The sequence below is a fragment of the Actinia tenebrosa genome, unplaced genomic scaffold, assembly GCF_029948245.1.
Source record: "Actinia tenebrosa isolate PJP-AT-01 unplaced genomic scaffold, QUT_ActTen_1.0 PGA_scaffold0__85_contigs__length_37466705, whole genome shotgun sequence".
NCBI classification, from domain to species: Eukaryota; Metazoa; Cnidaria; class Anthozoa; order Actiniaria; family Actiniidae; genus Actinia; species Actinia tenebrosa.
Genome location: NW_028292569.1, coordinates 30,391,874 through 30,413,020, shown reverse-complemented (window position 1 = coordinate 30,413,020; position 21,147 = coordinate 30,391,874). Strand labels below are relative to the sequence as shown.

The following is a 21,147-nucleotide window of genomic DNA, read 5'->3' as shown; positions in this document are numbered from 1 at the left end:
AAATGCGTTGCCCTTGTCTCCGTAGTCTTGAAGCGTTTGCAGCACCACCGACAGGGAATACGAATGCCTTCCGCGTAGTTGCTAAGGGCACGACAGATGACGTCATAATCGTTGCTAACCATGGTCAGGTAACCATTCGCGTCATACTGCGAAATTATCTTGCGTTGGTCTGCGGAGAGTATGCCATTTCCTTTCGGCGTCTTTAATTCGATGCAAAGCCCTTCATACCTTAAATGCGCGTTCAGTATTAAGAGGTCGGGTTGACCCCTTTGATAACCCTTCTGCCAGCATTTTATGCGTTTGCTGTCAGAATCCTGCAATTCCCCTAAGCCGGGCGCTATGAGCATCTGTGGGTAGAAGCGGCGTATGTAGTCCACGACTTTCTTATGCAGGTCAAACTCATTTTCCATTTTGAAGACTAACTTGTTAGGACTATCGAACCGCCTTTCTATTTCATACTTACCCGTCCTTCTCAATGCGGGAAGAACGTCCTCGAGGACCCAATCCTGGAATGTCTCTGCCGTTGGCATCTTAGAGCTAAATATTAGTTGATACAACCCAGATTCGGTTACGTACAGGGAATTAGGCTGTGAATACGAGGGGAGGCGATTCACCTCCACTCTAAGTTCGCTAAGCTTTACCTTATACTTTTCACGAACATGCACCTTAATTGCATCTTTTGGGCGTTCGTAACCCAACGCAGCCGCCACTTCCTTTGCTTTGAAGTACAAAGTTTCGCCTTGCACTATGCATTGCAGTTTGGTTTCGTTGTTTTGAAATACGCGAAGCATTGTATATATAGCATATTTTTTTTATCAAAAGGATGAGCGAGTGGATCAATAGGCAACGCTCTTTAGCTGATTCATTTCTACGCTCAGTTGCGCGTCAGACACGACGAAAACGTAGCAGTTTATCCTATCACCGTCGCCCGCGGAGGCATTCTTGGTGCGTTTGATCTCCAATGTTATACCATCCTGCGTATTTACTAGACGTAAACCCTGGCCATGTAGGTCTTCGTCGTTAATGGTGCGCATGTCAATCCATAACGCATATTTATCCTTAAAGAATTCCTCGGGACTTATCTGGTCGCCAAACTTACGCTTTGCTTCCCTGTAGATGTCTTCGGGCTTTATTCCCTGCGAGTAGACCTTGTTTGGAACGCCGTTTATGTTGACCCCTACGTTAGTAATGTTGGGGTTGTGAAAGGCCTCGGAGTCGCGCTTACCGGCTTCGTAGGGTTTGGCAAACACCAGCATTAGCCCCGTGAGACTTCTTCGGGGGAGGTTAATGCTTTGGTTGATAACCTCATCCGTCTTATCCAGGAAGCTAAACGTCTTATACATCACTACGTGGTCGTAAAGGAATGCTTTTCCGGAACTGTACTCCATGCCAGCGCTACGGGCCAGCTCTTCGCTGTATACCGTTTCGTACTGTAGCTCTAAGTTGGTAATAGAGTATGGGGTTGTTGTGGTAAGTGCAGTGCTTAGCCCACCAATAATGTTATTAGCATCTGCTAAAGTTACTTCAAACTGTAGCTCGGATAACTGTCTTGGGTAATACGCGCCGTGATTCGTGATTACTTCAAAGTCCAGTGGTATGACATACTTGCTACCATAGGCTGTCTTTATTCGCTTTGCGTCTGCCACTGCGGTTTCTCCACTGCCGTCAGTAGGTTGCGTTTTCGTAGGTGTGCGGACCTTACGTAGAATGACACTACCAATTCCTTGTTCTATCCTTTGCGCGCGGTCAAATGCTGTCAACCATAAGTCTTTGTACGTGGTATACAGATCGTACCTATTTAAGTCCAGCAAGGATTCCCCTGCGAACTTTACGCGCATCTTAGAAACAATGTTGCGGCCCACGTTGTTAACGATAATCCTTTCGTCTGTGGGGCTTGACTGCACCGCTAGGTCAAACCTTAAAGCCAAGGTACCAGGAACTAAGACTAGGTTATCCGTTAGGCGGGGCACGCCTACGTACAGGGTTTCCCCTGGCTTTGCGCTGGATGGCGTGAATGTGACCCGGTGAAAGGTGCGTTCTGCTTTCAGTCCGCCAACCTGCTTAGGTAATACGTTGGGATTTAACTTTGAGCTTATCATATATAATGGAAGTAGAAGGAACAGACCCCGACTTCGATCCCACCACTGAGGAAGGTCAGGCTGACATTAACGACGGTGATGAAAAACCGCTGCTTCCCACCCAACAAGTCGACGATTCCCTAAGGAATAGAATTGCAAAGGCCCTAAGACATCCCAAAGCACGCGAGTACACGTTTCCGCGTGAGCACATAGAGCTTCAAAACATGGGCGAGCCGGAAGCAGCCGCGCGGGAAACCGTAGAGTGGGCAAAGCAGGAGCTAGAGCTGCGCTACGACAACTTTGATGCTGACGACGTAAAGCTCACGGAAAAGGGAAACAAAGTCCTCATAAGCGTCCAAGACTTAAGATTTCCCGACAAAGACCGCTGGACAAAACCGCAAAACCTCTTTGATGAGGAGGGCAACGTTAGGGGTGACGTCTTGAGATTAAGAGGCTTTCAGCGTGCTACTAGAAGCCTGTTAGAAAGGCTGCACAACTTAACCGAAAGGACTAACGCGGAAAAACGTGCCGCGGATCTGCAAAGGGAGTTAAGAGAAAAAGATGTAGAATATGCAAAGCAAGGTCAGCTACTTGCCGATGCTGAAAAGAAGTCCGCCCATCAAGATGAAAGAATAAAAGAAATAGGAAATCAGGTGGATCAGGCCCTGCGCGAATTAGACAAAGCACGGGAGGACTTAGGAGAAGCCCAAAGCTCTGGCGCCTCAGTGGAAGCGCTGCGAGAAACGTTGGAAGAAAGGGAGGAGGAATACATGAAGCAAAACCAACGGCTTGCCGACGCACACAAAAGGGAAGTCGAATTTAAAAATCAAGAAATAAGTGAGCTGGTAGACCAAAGAACCCGAATTCGGCGTGAAAGGAATCAAGCACAAAAGGCTCTTAACCTCGCCCTGCAAGAGTTGGACTTAAGAAGCGAAGATGCTAATGACTTACAAACTACCATAGCCGGCTCTTTAGTGGAACGGCGGCGGTTGGTTGCCGAAATTAACACCAAGGAAGAACAAATCCGGCAAAGAGATCAGGCTATTGAAGACCTGGAGGGGCAAATAGAGCGGCAGCAAGAAGTAATCGAGGACCAAACTCGTACCGAAGAGGAAAGGGAAGCAGCTCAAAAGGAAACGGAAAATCTAGAGGTACGCCTTGCGGAATTACAGGCGCAAAAGGAAAACCTGGAAAAGGAGCTGGGGCTTACCACCAAGGAAAAGGTAAAAAGAGCCCTTTTGAAGTATGGTATTCCGCTGGCATTTGCGGTCGCTATTTCAAGCGTAGTAGGAGTTATCCTATCCACGCTTAAGGCTACAGGCGCGGGCGTAAAGAAATTAGGCAATGGGCTGACGGACTTGGGAAAAAAGATGGCAGCCGGTCTTCCTGGGCTGCTGGGTTCGGTTGTTTCCTTGGCACTTAGGGCCGGCGGAGAACTGCTAAAGTTTGTGGGCAACAACATTTGGATCTTGGTCGTCGCTATTGGGGTGGTACTCCTGAAGAAGATTCAGGGTTGATCTTATCCTTGTGTATTACTGGTGGCTTATCGTCGTCGGGCGTCCGAGGTGTTCTCGACTGGGGATAAGTAAAGATAGTATTCGCAGCGCCTTGATAATGCGGAACTAGCGGTATGGCAGTCATAGTAGAAATGGTCTTATGATTAAAAGTAGAATCGCTTGGCGCAGCTGATTGTGAAATAACAGCGTTTATCTTAACTTCGACATTAACGTTAGATGTTGCGTCAGTATTGATCTGAAGCTTTGCGTATTGACAATTAGCTACCATGTGAAAGGTTATTGGTACTATATCGTCTAGACTATTTGGCGGTTCATATGAAAAATGAGCTGACCGTCTAGTATTTTTCAGTGTTCTGTATGGTAACAATGGATCGTTATTCTCATCTACTACTCTAAATCCAATACCATATTCCTCCCTTACGCTAATACAAATTGTGCACATAATCAATCCCAACCCACCAACCTTCACCCACAATTCCGTGTCAACCCAATTAGCATTACGCAAGTATCTATCTTCCTCCAGAAAATAAAGGAATGAATCCTCCTTAGTATGTGGGTTCATATATACCAGCAAATAAATTTGCTTCTAGAGACTCATTACCGTAAGAGTGCAAATGGTTGCGTGGTTATATTTTTCATCTCTCTGATTTTCTATGCTATTTATGCAAACGCTCCCGGTGTCATCTACGCGCATTTGCAGCTTTACCTTCCCATGGCAATCGGCGACCATATGAAAAGTCCAAACCGATAAATTCTCAGCGCTGTCGGTGTTCGGCTCTACGGAGAAATGCACAGGCTCCCTGTTGTTTGTCTTCACACGCATAGGCTGCAGTACGCCGTTGTCATCACAAAATCTAAAACCAATGTTGGCGTGACTTACTGATCCAAGGCAAATACTACAAAGGATTAACTTCTTCCCTGAGTAGTTCAAATTCACTGACATGCCCTCAACGTCCACCCAAGACGCCTGGGTGTATTTTTTCTCGCCTGTGTAAGTCGTATAAACGCAATCTACTCCAGCTACGTAGGGGTTGTTCATCGCCATATATAATAGCTCAGACCAATGCTTGCAGCTGCTAAGCCGGCCTTTAGTAAGTTATGGTCATATTCCTCAGGTATCGCAGGCAGGGCCTTCTTTGATGGTTTCTTAACTACGGGTAGCTTCGTTTCATGCGACTTTTTTGACTTCTCCACGAAATGGGGAATGTTCCTAAGAGTGTCAGAGTTCACGTCGTTCACCCCAAACTTCATATCCTTAGTAGCTCGTTGAAGTTTGTTGTTGTATCCTACTACAGAACCAGTATTTATAGATAAATTACTAGGCATTAACCAACAACCCGGGGCTACTGCATAGTCCAACCTTGCCTTAGAATTTTGTATAGCTAGTTGGTAACGCTGTACGCCCTTGCTAATGTCGCCCTCCAAGATCGAACTTTCGAATAAGATCAAGGCTTCGGCTCGCGTCTCTTCTGCGGCGCCGGTATTCCCCACTATACTCGATCGGGTGTTTACCTGAGCTCCAAGGATGGAATACACGTAAGCTTCTATGCTGCGGTTCAAACGGGCAAGGCCGGCTTTGGTTAGTCCTTTACCTTCTGGGGGTATGAAATTAAAGTATTGCTTCGTTTGCTCGTCGTCGGTAATCTTGATAATCAGCGGGTTAGCCCCTGCATACTTACCGCCCTCGTCTTTGAACAGAGGTCCGTCTCTGACTTCCTTAGTGGTTTTGGCATTTGGTTCAAAGAAGGTGCTACTGTCGTGAGTTTCCTTATGATACCCAGAGTTCCATCGTAGATTCAATGCATGAACTTCCCTGTTGCTTAGCTCGTGCCCACCAATCCCCCAATAAGCCCAAATATGCCCCAAGCCATTGTTAGCACCGACAGTGCATCTAAAATCCTTCCCTACAACACCAAACTCCTTACAAAGTCGGTCGTAAGCAGGAACGTTGTATTTATTGTCTCTTGGATAAAACGCGGCATCTCCCGGCAGCGCAATAACACCCATCTCATGCAGTATTCTTCGGACGGTAAAGTGGAAGTGAAACATAAATATCGAATTCTTCATCAACTTCGCACTTACACCGCAGCCGCTGGTGGCACACCAAACCGCAAAGTTTAGTTGCTGCGGCCAATAACGCATGTTAGGACCACTTAACCATTCATGAGATTCCTTAGCGGTGGTATGATTAATGGGTACGTCTTTGAAGATATCTCGCACCTTTAACGAAAAGGAATGGTTGTTAGAGATCCGCATGTTCAATGTCAAATCCAAACTTGGATGTTTATCAAATGAAACCGCGGGTATCGGATAAGTACCGGTACCAAGCAATAATTCCTTTGACCAACCTTGCACGGGCTTATGTTCGATATAACCAGAATTCTTCAGTTGATTGTCTATCTGATCGACCAGCGTAGGTTTCAAATCCTCGTTGCTGTACATCCTAGAGCCGTTATAGTAAATCCCATCGGGTCTCCTTTCGAACTTACTAGGGTCTGCATGTGGAAACATCTTCCTAAATGCTCTCCAATTCCAGTAATCCCGGTTGTCGTGATGTGGCCGCTCCTCAATATCATTCCCAAAAGCGTCGTACATTAGTATATATAATGGATGTTATACCATCAGCACCTCCACTTTATCCTGAACTTCCTAAGGAACCTAACGAATTAAATGCCGAGAACTTTCGTTTAAACAAAGCGAACTTAATCCTGGCTTACTTGGAAGGGCAAGCGAAACACTACGAAGAGGTTAGAAAAAAGTACGCCAGAGCCCGAAGCACGCTACATAAAATCGCGATAACTTCCGGCTCCATGTCCGTGGCGTTAACAGGCACCGGCGTTGCTACCTCACTCACCGGACCTGGAATAGTCGTCGGCGTTCCCTTGGCTAGCGTCGGCGCCGTCTGCGGCATCGTTTCCGCTGTTACGACAAGCATTATAAAGCAATTGTCCTGTAAGATATCCAAGCACGATACACATATAGCCCTAGCAAGAGCAAAGGCTAACACCATCGCCGATCTTGTCTCTCAGGCTCTGCGGGACCGCCGCATAGACGACACGGAGTTCTCTTTGATCCTCGCGGAGGAAAAGAAATACGGCGAATTAAAGTCGGGTAATAAAAAAACCATCGTGAAAGATCTTTCCGAGGAATCTCGCAAAAAGATCTACAAGGAGGCAAAGGAGGAGCTCCAAAGAAAACTCGCTCAGTAGACATCTGCTTTGAAAAGAACGTAGGGGGATTTCGACTGCACATTTCATCTTCTCGGAATCCATCCTAATAGGGGGTGGTTGGAGTCAATTTTGTAAAATATTTCGTAAATTACGTCAGGGTAATAAGGAATATCCTTATCCAGCTGACAAAACATCCACTCGGCTCTGCTCATATCAGAAACCTCGGGAATAGACTTACCGGTAATTTCAGACAAAATGTAAGAGATGTCTTTGTAATATTTTCCTAGTTTTAATTTTTTCAACGCTTTCCGTAGACTTTGTGGGGTTGGCTCTTCTAAGTGGTCTATGATTTTCTTCTTTACTTCGTTGTCTAAATATACCGGCCGAAGACCTTGGATATGACTCATCCAGTCCCTAAAGTATTTTATTCTCTTATAAGGTGTTTTCGTACGACCTCCATTGGCGTAATATTGCTCTTTGGTAGCATTTGGTACGGCATTACGAATATTCTTACCACACTCGTAACACTGTGCTGACGTGTCGTCTTCTATTTGCATTTTTTTACCACAACACCAAAAGGGTTCTGGCTTAGGTACGATAACTTTAGGTCTTAGACAAATTATGCAAAAGTCGTTAACGAACTTCTTACATTCTTCGCACTCCATATATAGACTAACATATTTAAGTGCGCTGTTGCCCTCAACCACACTTGGAGTGGGGGTCGTCCGTAGGTGGATTTTTGACACGGGTCTTGCCCGTGTTGAGATTGCGCTGGAACCCCCATTCCCTATACTACTTCAGGTGACTAACTTTATTGAAATAAGTGTATTCAAAAACGTTCACGCAAAGAGCATACTGACAAAGAAAATTATTATTTTGATTTATTAAATCTGTCTCTTGCACTTGTGAAGTTAAACTAAATGTAGGTTTGTATTTTACGAAAGTTTTTGCCTGGTTCTTGCTTTGCATGCACGACTGCCGTGAAACATTCGTGAAAAGCCGTTCTTTTTCCGACTTAAAAAAAATTTTTTTACATACCATTTGCTTAAGGAAATCTTTTCTTTTACACAGGAAATAATTATTTATTATTGTTCTTCGAATTGAATAAGTTTTCTGGTACTTTGAAGGCTTGAAATATCGCTTTTTTTCAGTTTTCCTCCTGCTTGTAAAACCAAGAAGAGATTAAGGAGCTGCTGCAAACACGCCAAAAACAGAGCGAGTCACGCTGTTTCGTAACGCCGCGTCACGCTTGTCACGCTTTTAGCACCCGATTTATCCTCAAAAAAATATTTTAAAAAATCATAACTTTTTAAAACGCGTGGGTACCCCCATTTTTTTTTTTCGTTCAAAATGTAACAGAAATAGTTAAATTATTTTTAATAATAGAATTTTTAGAATAAAAATGGTTTTGGATGCAAATGTAAGCAAAAATGTAGCATCCCTTTAGAACCATATTTTACACTTTTGAAGGCAAAATTTGGTTTAAAAAATGGTTTCTTATATGATACATAAAAGTTTATATATTTGATATAAAGAGCACAAATAGTCGTTTATTTGAAACAAGTTTCAGATAAAATCGATCAAAACAACTTCGTAATATGATTTTTTCCCTTGCGTAAAAAAGTGCTTACGTCATCGGTGTTTAACATCAATTATCTCGTTTAGATGCGTGGGCACCCCCAATTTTTTTTCGGATTCCAGTGGCCTCTTGGGTGATTTAAATGACTGGCACGATTTGAAAAAATTAAAAATGGTTCGCAATTAGTAGGCACCAATCTTAAACCAAACTTTTAAGATTCCGATTATATTTCTTTGTCGCATAAACCAATCAGAAACGAGTATTTACTACCCTCTCAATAGACCCTAACCCTGTTTAATACCTAAACTACCACAATCCTTTTTAAGATCTCTTTTCATATTCGATTGAACACGTCGTCCACAGGTATTATTTTTCAAAAACTCTTACACAAAATCAATGAGGACTTTAATTAAAACGATGGACGGCGAATCCAATTTGGCGACTGACCCATACACACAAATACCTTCGTTAATCGAAAGATGAACGCCTGAAACTAGCAAGCCATGGTGAAGAGTGAGTCACGAGCAAAAGCTTTTTGCTGATTGGTTAATTATCTCAGGACTATAGAAGCGAAATCATTTGCTATTGTAATGCGGCTTTTCTTGGAAGTCGGGGATTCCCCAGAAGAAATATGACACTGAGCGTTTTACATAATACGCGTCTTGGATATCAAGATATTTCTAGGAAAAGATCACAGCAGGCGAAAAGAACTCTCGTACAAACGAATAAAATATCTTTCTATTTCTGGTTGAGGTAAGTCAGTTGATATCACAAGATAATGGCGAGGTATTGAGCAAGAAACCTCTGTAGCCGATTCTACCGAAAGAATTTTTTATATATTGAGAAAACGAAGAGAATTTTGCAGACGAATTTCGTTTCGTGTGTTTGGTTTCAAGACGGAGCTTGTATTTCCAGGAAATCTTAGAACCCATTCAAGAATTAAGATATCTTACCGAACATCGTTTTGCATTTTATTCGTAGTGGAGGTTATAAAAGGAAAGGAAAGAAAAGGAAATTTTAGGGCAGAAACTAAGAGCGCTTCAGGGGTTTCGAATGGTGTCCTAAGCGTTTAGTTGTTCTTGGCGTGAACATTCATGTAAGAGATTTTTAAGGCTGCCAGGAAAATAAATGGAGCTTGGAATGTTGTAGATTATGGAAATATCAGTCATTTAGGACGAGTTACAGAACTCACAACCAATTAGAGGCAGAAAATTTTATCTGAATTTGAGAGGAATCCTTAAAAACATTTTCTATGTATACATCAAAAAGCCGGTAATGCGCATGGAAATGCATAGAAAATGTTTTTTCAAAATATGTAAAATTTAATGATAACGGATTATTATATTAAGCCAAGTTACTCGTCACTAATACTTGTGCATTCAGTATGACAAGAAACTGAAAGTCTTATTTTTAGTTTCATTAAGAATTGAAAATAACACTATTACCACTCTGATGTAATTTCCAAAATTGGATAGAAATCATACAATAAGAGAACCTGATTAAAATGGAGTTTGGAAGATGATTTTCGTGAAGAGAGGAAAATCGGAGAAAAGCCCTCGAAGCACAGGAGAGAACAAACAAAAAAGCAAACAACTCTGTACTTACATACAACAGCACCAAGCCCGGCAGCACTCGAACCCATCTGCCAGGTCGCATTGGTAAGAGGCGATGCATTAACAGCGCACGCCTAGTCACTAGTCTCCTACGCAGCCGCTATTAGTGTTGTCACGCAACGCTCACGTGACTCACTAATAGTGGCTTCGTAGGAGACTAATGCCACTCGTGCTTCCTAAGATAACACAGTACTTTTACTATCAGTAGTGTCACAGGAATAACATCTGGTATTGACAGCAATCATGGCCACAAACCAACAGCAAAGTGCTATTCCTCTGGTGTTACCCAACAACTGTACCTGGGATGCACAGACTGGAACATATGACAAGAAGAAAGGTGTTGGTCGAGAAACGTTGAATGCCATACCCAAAGCACTAGACCAATTGAGGGAGATCAAGGGACCTGTATGTGTTGTGTCCATAGCTGGTCCTTGTAGGAAAGGAAAGTCTTACATATTGGGCAAGGTGTTTGAACAAGAAGAGGTATTCAAGTTCTTGTGATAACTGAGCAAAACTATTTTCTACATTTCATCGTTTTCGTCTTTTTTAATAGATTTTCCCGTTAGGTCATTTGCTGGATCCAGAGACCATGGGAATATGGCTGTGGGTCGTACCCCAGAAATTCCAAGACAGCACTGGTCGTGACTTCACCGTGATCCTGCTTGACTCTGAAGGAATTGACTCTGTTTATGCCAAGCAAGCAGATGATCACAGGATCTTTACATTATCTGTTCTCTTGTCATCCATATTGATTTACAATTCTGCTGGTGTGCCCAACCGCTCAGACCTCGAGGGTCTAGAGTATCCTTGACTTTTGCTTTTGTTATTTCAGTTGTTATTGCAATGAATATCTCACTTACATGTTCGGTTTATTATGATCCTTTACTATCCGTGACATCAGCTTCATCGCACAACTTTCCCAGCGAATCCAGTTGTACACCAAGAAGAAGAATGCAACATATAAAGACGAGAGCCATTTCTACGAGGCATTTCCCAACTTTATCTGGCTTTTGAGAGACGTGGTTCTTGAAATCCCTGCAGGATGTAGCAACATCAAGGAGTACTTCCTGAAGAAAGTAAGGAGTTACTTTGTTTTTGATCCACAGACTAAAATGAACAGTGTTAAAGTTATCTTACAAGTTGTCTTCCATCAGACTGTTTTTAAAGAATGCGTATGTAAGCTATGCTAGAAAATGTACGTAACAAGTGGCATTGTCCTGATCATGATCAGTCATCCTCTAGTCAAGAATGAGTTTTTATCGAGAAGGAAATGAGAACGGTTTCTCTTGAACTTAACCTTCAATACTTTTTTTAATCTCAGTCTTTCGTCTTCTTTCATAATCAGGTTTTGAACGCAGAAGGTGAAGCAGGATCATCAAGAAGAGCTCTCAAGGCAGCAGACAGCATCCTTAATTTCTTCTCAGATTTTGATGCCTTTTCTCTGCCACCTCCTTCCTACCGTCCACAGGTTGGTTACCATAAACCTGACAAACTGAAGGATTGTGTGAATGCCATGACCAAAATGTTTAGAATAGTTTCCATGGTGTTTCTTCTCTTGATTAACGAAAAATCGGCCTCACTCACAAGTAAACAAGTTCGGCAATAGTTGAAACTACTAGAGGGTTGGTTGATTTCTCATGATTTCTTTCTAATTTATTTCAATTTTGACATATGTTAATCATTAGGTTGTGCAAAACCTCAACGACAAGTCACTAGAGTCCCAAGTTAATTCCAAATTCTTAGAAGGTATCAAAGGATTTAAAGCCATGCTCCATCCCAAACTAGCACCAATGAAATCTATAAACGAAGGCGAATTTGTGACTGGAGAAGGTAGTATATCTAAAGCATATCCTCATGCTTAGTATATTATTAAAGCTTAATATATTATATAACTTTATTAGTATATTATTGAATGACATACTAGATGCCCATTCATGATTGGCTTATGGGATATAACGGCTTTCCAATAAGAGGTACGATGTCACATTTTCAACTGTCTTCTCGAATCTGTTTATTCAAGCAATATTGAAGCTTGCACTGCTTGCGATTCATTCTTCTGGTTTCACTTACTAATGTCTTTTGTAGCTCTAGCTGCCCTGGCTCAGCTGTTTGTCGAGGCTCTCAACACTCCAGGCACCGTACCCAACGTAGAGAACGCGTGGGACACATTTGTGCATAACAAATGTACCGAGGTGTTGGCTGCAGCCCTTGCTGCCTATAAACAGGAAATGACGTCACAAATGAAAGACAAGATCCCCTGCGAAGCCGAAGCGATCAGGGAATCACACGAGAATGCAGTAGATGTTGGTTTAGTAACGTTTCGTCGTGAAACGTTTGATTTGTCGACAAAACACGTTGACGAGTATCTGACAGAGTTTAGGGTAATGTTGAAAACTGATAAATAGACGCCTTGCACTGAGTCCCGAAAGGAATTGTTCTGGTGACAAAACAATGAACAATGACGGCCTGTTGTTTTGTCCCCCAAAACGGTTCCCCTAGGAAGTCAATACGAGGGGCCTATATATAAAATAATAAAATTTAAAAAAAGTACGATCACAATATGGCACTACTTTTCTGACGGGTTCTCTCTCGTCAGGTGCATTAATACACTGAATATTTACAGTTTCTTTATAACCTTCACAGTTCCATATCACTAGCTGTGACGTAAGAATGATATACATAAACTGTGGAAATTTGTTTCTCCTAAAAGAAGCAATACCAAAACATGAAATTACTTCTTTCTTGTCGATATTAGAATAAAACAAAGACCATCCTGGAAGATTGGATACAAGAAAACAGACGTCATACTCAAGTCTACTGCAGCAACCTGCTCAAGAAACTAAAAGAACAAATCCTGAACCCAGTCCTCGCTCAGCTATGTGGTTCAGGAGCCGCTAAGATGGAGTTTAAGGACCTTGTTGAAGCTTACGATAAAATAGAAGAAAGATACAAGATGGATGGTCGTGGAGCTAAAGACGTGCAAGCAAATATCCTCATGAAATTCATACCGGTTTGTACAATTTAAAAATGAGAATCGCCGAAGAAACTGCACCTCAAAAACAAAACAAACTCTCAACTCTTCCTTCACGATTTAACTTTTTCTTTTTCAGGAACTTCGAGATGAAATGCAACAGCACGCCGAGGTCTTGAAACGCATGAAAGACTACGATGAAGAAATTGAACGTGAAAAGACGAACAAAATTGTCGCAGAGGAACAACAACGTCGCTTTGAGGTAAAGATTAACATCAGATACATGAATCAGTAGATATTTTATCAAGTGAAAATATGTTTGAATTAGTAACTCAACTACTCATTCAGTCAGACAGTGCATGCTTGTTTTCTTGTTGTCTGTCATTTTATAGTAAAAGTCCATATACTTTTTTTCCTCATTTTCCTCCCCTTGTACAGGAACTAATGGCCGAACTCGAAGAAGAAAGGCAAAACATGGAGAAACAAGTGAGTCCCACTTTTGTGCAAAGTATTTTTTTAGCCATTTACATTTAATTTTTTCTATTGTAAGGCTGCGTTCATAATGCATACCGGAGGGGTGGCAGAGGAAATTTTAAAAATACTCCAAAATTTCAAGATCCCCCCACTTAATGTCAAAAAAAAATTACCCCCCCCCCCCTCCTTTAGCAGGAAAAAAATTGTACCCCCCCCCCCCTATATACCTAAATACAAACACTTTTTTGTCCTGATGCCTATACAAAATCTTATGCAAGCCATTGCAATGACTGGTAACGAGAGCTTGCTATAGACTGTCTTCCTGATTGCGATACATACTGAACTGGAAGAGGAATATCGGTTTCCATTTCCTCCTAACTGATGACTTTTTTTTTTAATTTTTTAAATTTTTTTTGAAAGGAACCAGTGAGCAGCACTTAGGATGCTAGGTTGTAAAACTTTTTATTTCATGTCTCCTACGCGTTTCATCTAACTCTGTAGACTTCTTCACGAGAGTTTAACAATAAAAGTTTAAAGCCCTGTATTTAAATACTAACTATCCTTATCTACGTATAGGAAGTAGGGCATGTAAAGGTAACACGTATACAGGACTCTAACAAGGGAGGAACATAGTTTACGGATGTTGAATGACTTCGGGGGCGAAGTTATAGCTATGACGTGTTTCCTTTACATGATAATGATGATGACAATAGTGATAAAATTGAAGAAGAAGATGATGATCAAGATTACAATGTTATTTAAATAGTGGTGTACAATTATCCTGTTCATTAAATTTCTTGTTGAGTTTTATATGCTAGTTAATAGTCATTTGTTATTGACAGAAAAATTAGCACCCCCCCTATCATTGCAAAAATAATTTAACATCCCCCCTTTAACACCTGAAAAATTTTATGACCCCCCCAAAAATTTCCTCTGCCCCCCCCTGCGGTATACATAATGAACACAGCCTAAATGAATAAATCGAAAGTGTTCAGTGTCCAGTGCACAAATATATGCCCAATCCCCACTCGTTTCTCAGTGTCAAGGACTATTCGCAGTTTTGGTAGTGTTTTGATAGGGAATTGCACTTTATATTTGAAGTATTGATTTTAGTTTTGGTTTTAATGTTCTTAGCGGTCATACCCGGCCTGTGTCGCTTTATTTCGAGCATGCCATTACTCTTAGCATAATCTTTTTCTTTTTTTTTTATAAAGGTGGAACTTCTACGAGAAAAGCAAAAAGAGGAAATAGTAAGAATACAGCAGATTGCTATGAAAAATGCGAAAGAACGCCAAGAACAGATGGACAACATGCTGCAGGCCAACTTTCAACAACGAATAAAAGACAGACAGGAAGCCATTAGACAGCAGAAGAAGCTGGAGGAAACTCTGGAGGAATTGAAAGAATCTTTGAAAAACAGACGAGTAGAAATAATAGAGATAGATAGGAGGATAGAAGAACACTCTAAGCCTGGTATGATGGATATTCTAGCCCCCATTGCTACCTTTGCGATAAGCAGGTTGCTCACCAGGTTTGTACCCGCCTCCTGTAGTATTATGTAGACCATACATTGCATAATCCAAGCTAGACCACGATGTATCATGATAACTATCTTAGAAAAAAACTAAGGTAGGTACTTCATGTATGGGACGAACAGCAGTAGCACGTCGCTCTGTGAACTAAGAAGGCTGAACACGAAAGGACAACAATCGACACAATCCCGATATAATCCTTACTACACTCCTTCGCTGTGATATCACAAAATTAAAACATAATTTAATTAAAATCTCTCACATAAACTGATGAATAGCAAGGTGTTTTTTGGTGCTCAGTGATTAATTACAGATGTAAATCATTTCGTCCAGCTGATTTTACTAGGAAAAAAATCCGTGCTCGATCCGGGTGGGATTCTGGGGACTCGGTTCTTAAAAGGTAATGCTTTGTTAGATAGGATATGGTGAGTTGATCGGTTTTTATATTTCAGCACCAACAATACATACATACATAAACTTTATTTTTACACGATAAGTAATTAAAGCATACGTTTATGGGGTCGTGCATGTAAATCAAATACAATAAAAATATAAAGGAAACCAAATAAATATTAACCTAAATCAATTATCTAAAAAAGAATCTTATAATGGAAGAAAAATTTGCAACCTAAGAATATATTCAAATCTAAAATATCTAAAAATGCTTAAAGTAATTTTTTACAATGACAGATATTGTGTTTATAAAAGGTCATGAGAAACCGCGTACAATCATAATAGTATGCATGTTTTTTTCGTTTGTGTTTATGTGTGTTTGGTGGGGATTTAGTATTTAAAAAAGTCGATACCCCCACCCCACCCGTCTCTTAATCGACAGCTAAAGACCTGAAACTCTAACAAATAATGAGTCACTAGCAAAGGCTGCTTGCTGATTGGTTAATTATCTCAGGTCTATAGAAGCGAAATAATTTGCTATTGTAATGCGGCTTTTCTTGGAAGTCGGGGATTCCCCAGAAGAAATATGACACTGAGCGTTTTACATAATACGCGTCTTGGATATCAAGATATTTCTAGGAAAAGATCACAGCAGGCGAAAAGAACTCTCGTACAAACGAATGAAATATCTTCCTATTTCTGGTTGAGGTAAGTCAGTTAATATCACAAGATAATGGCGAGGTATTGAGCAAGAAACCTCCGTAGCCAATTCTACCGAAAACATTTCTTAAATATTGAGAAAACGAAGAGAATTTTGCAGTCGAATTTCGTTTCGTGTGTTTGGTTTCAAGACGGAGCTTGTATTTCCAGGAAATCTTAGAACCCATTCAAGAATTAAGATATCTTACCGAACATCGTTTTGCATTTTATTCGTAGTGTAGGTTATAAAAGGAAAGGAAAGGAAAGGAAATTTTAGGGCAGAAACTAAGAGCGCTTCAGGGGTTTCGAATGGTGTCCTAAGCGTTTAGTTGTTTTTGGCGTGAACATTCATGTAAGAGATTTTTAACGCTGCTAGGAAAATAAATGGAGCTTGGAATGTTGTAGATTATGGAAATATCAGTCATTTAGGACGAGTTACAGAACTCACAACCAATTACTGAGGCAGAAAAATTTATCTGAATTTGAGAGGAATCCTTAAAAACATTTTCTATGTATACATTAAAAAGCCGGTAATGCGCATGGAAATGCATAGAAATTTTTTTTCCAAAATTAATTGATTTAAATCACAGTATGTAAAATGTATTGATAATAGCTTATTATTTAAAGCCACGTTACTCGTCACTAATACTTGTGCATTCAGTCTGACAAGAAACTGAAAGTCTTATTTTTAGTTTCATTAAGAATCGAAAATAAAACTATTACCACTCTGATGTAATTTTCAAAATTGGAAGATGATTTTCATGAAAAGAGGACTGAAAAACGGAGAAAAACCCTCGAAGCACAGGAAAGAACAAACAAACAAACAAATAACTCACATACAGCACCAAGCCCGGCAGCACTAGAACCCATCCGCCAGGTCGCATTGGTAAGAGGCGAAGCATTAACAGCGCACGCCTAGTCACTAGCTCCTACGCAGCCGCTATTAGTGTCGTACTGCAACGCTCACGTGACTCACTAATAGTGGCTTCGTAGGAGACTAATGCCACTCGTGCTTCCTAAGATAACACAGTACTTTTACTATCAGTAGTGTCACAGGAATAATATCTGGTATTGACAGCAATCATGGCCACAAACCAACAGCAAAGTGCTATTCCTCTGGTGTTACCCAACAACTGTACCTGGGATGCACAGACTGGAACATATGACAAGAAGAAAGGTGTTGGTCGAGAAACGTTGAATGCCATACCCAAAGCACTAGACCAATTGAGGGAGATCAAGGGACCTGTATGTGTTGTGTCCATAGCTGGTCCTTGTAGGAAAGGAAAGTCTTACATATTGGGCAAGGTGTTTGACCAAGAAGAGGTATTCAAGTTCTTGTGATAACTGAGCAAAACTATTTTCTACATTTCATCGTTTTCGTCTTTTCTTAACAGATTTTTCCATTGGGTCATTTGCTGGATCCAGAGACCATGGGAATATGGCTGTGGGTCGTACCCCAGAAATTCCAAGACAGCACTGGTCGTGACTTCACCGTGATCCTGCTTGACTCTGAAGGAGTTGACTCTGTTTATGCCAAGCAAGCAGATGATCACAGGATCTTTACATTATCTGTTCTCTTGTCATCCATATTGATTTACAATTCTGCTGGTGTGCCCAACCGCTCAGACCTCGAGGGTCTAGAGTATCCTTGACTTTTGCTTTTGTTATTTCAGTTGTTATTGCATGAATATCTCACTTACATGTTCGGTTTATTATGATCCTTTACTATCCGTGACATCAGCTTCATCGTGAAACTTTCCCAGCGAATCCAGTTGCACACCAAGAAGAAGAATGCAACAGATGAAGACGGGAGCCATTTCTACGAGGCATTTCCCAACTTTATCTGGCTTTTGAGAGACGTGGTTCTTGAAATCCCTGCAGGATGCAGCAACATCAAAGAATACTTCCTGAAGAAAGTAATGAGTCATATTCTTTCTGATGTACGAAATCAAGTGTGTTTTGTAAAAAACAAAAATAATTGGAATTTTTTTTCCGTACAGGTACTTAATGCTAGCAGCGAAGACTTGAATGACAAAGCCAGGAAAACAGCAGAAAGCATCCTCAATTTCTTCTCAGCATTTGATGCGTTTTCACTTCCACCACCTGCCTACGATCCCAAGGTAATTCGTTATCTTACTTTTTTTTCTCCGCTCATCCAATCGTATTCCTAGTGTCTTGTTGTTTGTAACATGTCTTCCTATGTCGATATGCCTGCATGCTTGGCTGTCTTTCTATTATTTATGTATGAGATCGTTTCCACTAACTTAAAGCCATTATTTTTAAGGTCGTGAAAAATCTTAACGATAAAAATCTGGAATCGCAAGTTAACCCTCAGTTTTTGAAGGAGGTCCAGGCCTTCAAGAAGATGTTGCACTCCAGACTGTCCCCCAAGAAATCCATCAATGAAGGAGAATTTGTGACTGGGGAAGGTATTCAATGTTTTTGCTTGTTTCTTACACCATCTAAATGTTAAATGCAGTTACATAAAGCTTTCTTGCTGTCTTCCAGCCCTGGCTGCTCTTATTCAGCTGTTTGTCGAGGCTCTCAACACTCCGGGCACCGTACCCAACGTAGAGAACGCGTGGGACACATTTGTGCATAACAAATGTACCGAGGTTTTGGCTGCAGCCCTTGCTGCCTATAAACAGGAAATGACGTCACAAATGAAGGAAAAGATCCCCTGCGAGGCTGACGTGATTAGGGCTGCACATCTGAAAGCAATGGACGCTGGATTTGAAACGTTTCGCAAGGAAACATTTACGTTGTCAATAAAAAGTGTCGATAAGTACTTGAAGGAACTAAAGGTGAGGGTTCATGCCTATCAAGAGATCGATCATGTAGATCTACATAATTATTACTAATATCATTAAATATACACTCTAATTTAATACTATTTATCTAAATTAATGAGCAAAAGAAACCGGTTTAAACTTTTATTTCGACTAGGAAAAAGCTGACGTCATTCTGTCCAAGTGGATAGAACAAAATACAAGCGAAACCGAGGCCTGTTGCATTCAACTTCTCAAAGAGCTCAAACAAAGCATGCTGGATCCAGTGCTTAAACGTCTTCGTGGTCCAGAAGCATCAAAGATGCAGTTTAGTGACATCGTCAGTGCATACAATCAAATCCAGGAAAGCTACGCAGCCAAAGCACGTGGAGCAAAGGATGTTCAGGCCACTGTGTTCATGAACTTCCATCCGGTGAGTCTAACAATTAGTAACCACCTAGTAACCAGCACGAGTTTGAGCACTTCCATATAGTGAGTCCAAAAGTGTACCGGTGTGGGAGGGGAGAGTGACAGGCAACTGTGTTTATGAGCACTTCCATATGGTGATTCCAAAAGTGTACCGGTGTGGGAGGAGAGGGTGACAAGCAACTAAGTTTATGAGTAGCTTCAAATTGAATGAAGATAATTTCTTATGAAGGAATTGCAGCGAGATATGGAGCAGAACATTGATATTCTGCAAAAGATGAAAGACTACAACGAGTCATTGGCTAAAGAGAAGGCAGAGAAAGCTGAGCTTGAAGAACAAAGACTTAAATCAGAGGTTTGGCTGCATCATGATAACTTGCAACTAAATGATATTGGCTTGTTAGGGGTAGTACTGTAAACATTTACCTGTTTCGTAACACCCGACCGACCTCCGATGACCTACAAATCATTTGTTTTACTACTAATGTAACGTGGTTTGCGTCTTAAATGTCAAACAAATGGTTCTAAGAGAATATCGTAACCTATTGATACAAATATCAACAAATAAATGGAAATTGTTCGGTCTCTTTCTTTTCTTTTCTTTTTCAGGAGGACAAAGCTCGTATGGAAGAAGAAAAGGAAATCAAGCAAAGAGAGGTAGGCAATATATCATACATAACACAGGTCTCCCTGAACAACATTCTGTGATGCACCATGGGATACATACGATGCATTGCGCGCCGCTTCTCATTTGTCATTTAGTTTTTATGCAATGCTTCTTACAAACCTAATGATCGTGACTCTATTTTTTAAAGATGGTTCTCCTGCAAGAGAAGCAGGACGAAGAAAAAATAAGACTGCAACAGATGTTTGAGAAAAACATGCAAGATCAGCGTGAACAACTGACTAACATGATGGAAGCCAACTTTAAAGAACAACAACAAGTAAGAGAAGCAGCTCTGGCTCGCCAGAAGACCATGGAAGACATGGTTGATGTCCTGAAACAATCACTTGATAGACGAGATCAAGAGATCAGTACACTGGGTAAACAGATTGAAGCGATAGCTAATCGACCCAAGCCTCAACCAAAAGGTGGATGTGTGATGCTGTAAGAAGGCTACTACCAATAATACTACTGGATTACTCTTATAAACGAAAAAAGGAACTCAATAGATAGATAATAGTTGTTAATGTAGGTAAATAAACGTCAATATCAACACATGAATTTTGTTCCTTGTCTTCTTTAAATAGAGTTTTCTTTGTAGAATGAATTTTCATACCTCTTGGGAAAATATGAATTATTTATTGAGGAATCAAATTCAGTCATTTTGGGCAGTTTTCGGCCGAAAGCATTGATTTCCTTGTTTTGTATAGTTTGCTATTGTTAAAATTAAATTTAAAAAATTAATTTAAAATTAAAGTCTTTTTATTATAGAGAATTATAGAGAGCTTGCAAAAACCTATTAATCTGGAATTTGGATCCCCGAATCTCTTACTCATTAATTGATTTACGAGGCAACCAGCCAATCAAATTGCATTGATTTAGTCATATGACGATACAGGATCCACTCAAATCTTTGCCATCCGTTATCCAAAATCTCTTATTAAGTTATTCAGCGTGCAGAATAGTTTCTCCCTCCAACAAGCTAAACATTTAATCTTTACGAAATATACTCATACACACTTACTTCATGTTAGTCATATCCAGCATGTTGACATCTGTTCAATGTTTTGACTCCAGGTGTCGCTTTAAACCATTCACAATCTGGAACAAGGTTTTGGCTGGATATCTTTGGCCTCTGGAAAAGTATAACAACAGCCAGATGTTATCACATGCTAGAACTTATTTGAAGGGCTCTAATAAATTCGTTTCGCTGAACCAACACATTTATGCAGCAAGAATAACTAGTTTCGAGCCACAGCTTTC

General features: G+C 40.8%; 3 protein-coding genes across 8 annotated transcripts in view; 2 read left to right on the top strand and 1 right to left on the bottom strand.

Annotated features, from left to right (window-relative positions):
* LOC116302813 (guanylate-binding protein 6) overlaps window positions 1-10,017 on the bottom strand; it is a 37,120-nt gene extending 27,103 nt beyond the window's left edge. For 2 of the 4 annotated variants that reach the window (XM_089039788.1, XM_089039802.1), the window contains exon 1: window positions 9,950-10,001. The gene's annotated coding sequence lies outside the window, so the exon portion shown is untranslated. Of the gene's footprint in view, window positions 1-9,949 lie in introns of all 4 variants that reach the window. The other 2 variants (XM_089039797.1, XM_089039827.1) reach the window with 2 other exon arrangements.
* On the top strand, window positions 8,958-15,205 carry LOC116308678 (guanylate-binding protein 6). Of its 2 annotated transcripts, none has more exons than XM_031719153.2 (11): window positions 8,958-9,097; window positions 10,163-10,440; window positions 10,511-10,758; window positions 10,859-11,033; window positions 11,303-11,425; window positions 11,643-11,787; window positions 12,043-12,338; window positions 12,713-12,967; window positions 13,068-13,190; window positions 13,367-13,414; window positions 14,617-15,205. In XM_031719153.2, exons 2-11 carry the CDS (start codon window positions 10,201-10,203, stop codon window positions 14,962-14,964), a joined length of 2,001 nt encoding a protein of 666 aa, XP_031575013.2. In that variant the 5' UTR covers window positions 8,958-9,097; window positions 10,163-10,200; the 3' UTR covers window positions 14,965-15,205. The 2 variants fall into 2 exon arrangements, with proteins under 2 accessions (XP_031575013.2, XP_088895897.1); XM_089039771.1 differs by having other exon boundaries at window positions 8,962-9,097; window positions 10,166-10,440.
* A 688-nt stretch (window positions 15,206-15,893) lies between these two features.
* LOC116308679 (guanylate-binding protein 2) lies at window positions 15,894-20,445 on the top strand. Of its 2 annotated transcripts, none has more exons than XM_089039774.1 (11): window positions 15,894-16,035; window positions 17,072-17,349; window positions 17,421-17,668; window positions 17,768-17,942; window positions 18,027-18,146; window positions 18,311-18,455; window positions 18,535-18,830; window positions 18,973-19,227; window positions 19,453-19,575; window positions 19,830-19,877; window positions 20,036-20,445. In XM_089039774.1, the coding sequence occupies exons 2-11, from the start codon at window positions 17,110-17,112 to the stop codon at window positions 20,330-20,332; spliced, it is 1,947 nt and encodes a 648-aa protein (XP_088895900.1). In that variant the 5' UTR covers window positions 15,894-16,035; window positions 17,072-17,109; the 3' UTR covers window positions 20,333-20,445. The 2 variants fall into 2 exon arrangements, with proteins under 2 accessions (XP_088895900.1, XP_088895903.1); XM_089039777.1 differs by having other exon boundaries at window positions 15,898-16,035; window positions 17,075-17,349.
* Window positions 20,446-21,147: the final 702 nt, after the last annotated feature.

Excerpts from the sequence above, each read along its gene's own strand:
- LOC116308678 (XM_031719153.2), top strand. The coding sequence starts at position 10,201 with ATGGCCACAAACCAACAGCAAAGTGCTATTCCTCTGGTGTTACCCAAC. Across the intron at positions 10,759-10,858 it reads TCAGACCTCGAGGGTCTAGA|CTTCATCGCACAACTTTCCC; the intron begins GTATCCTTGACT and ends CCGTGACATCAG. Across the intron at positions 11,788-12,042 it reads CGAATTTGTGACTGGAGAAG|CTCTAGCTGCCCTGGCTCAG; the intron begins GTAGTATATCTA and ends TGTCTTTTGTAG.
- LOC116308679 (XM_089039774.1), top strand. The coding sequence starts at position 17,110 with ATGGCCACAAACCAACAGCAAAGTGCTATTCCTCTGGTGTTACCCAAC. Across the intron at positions 19,576-19,829 it reads AACAAAGACTTAAATCAGAG|GAGGACAAAGCTCGTATGGA; the intron begins GTTTGGCTGCAT and ends TTTCTTTTTCAG. Across the intron at positions 19,878-20,035 it reads AGGAAATCAAGCAAAGAGAG|ATGGTTCTCCTGCAAGAGAA; the intron begins GTAGGCAATATA and ends TATTTTTTAAAG.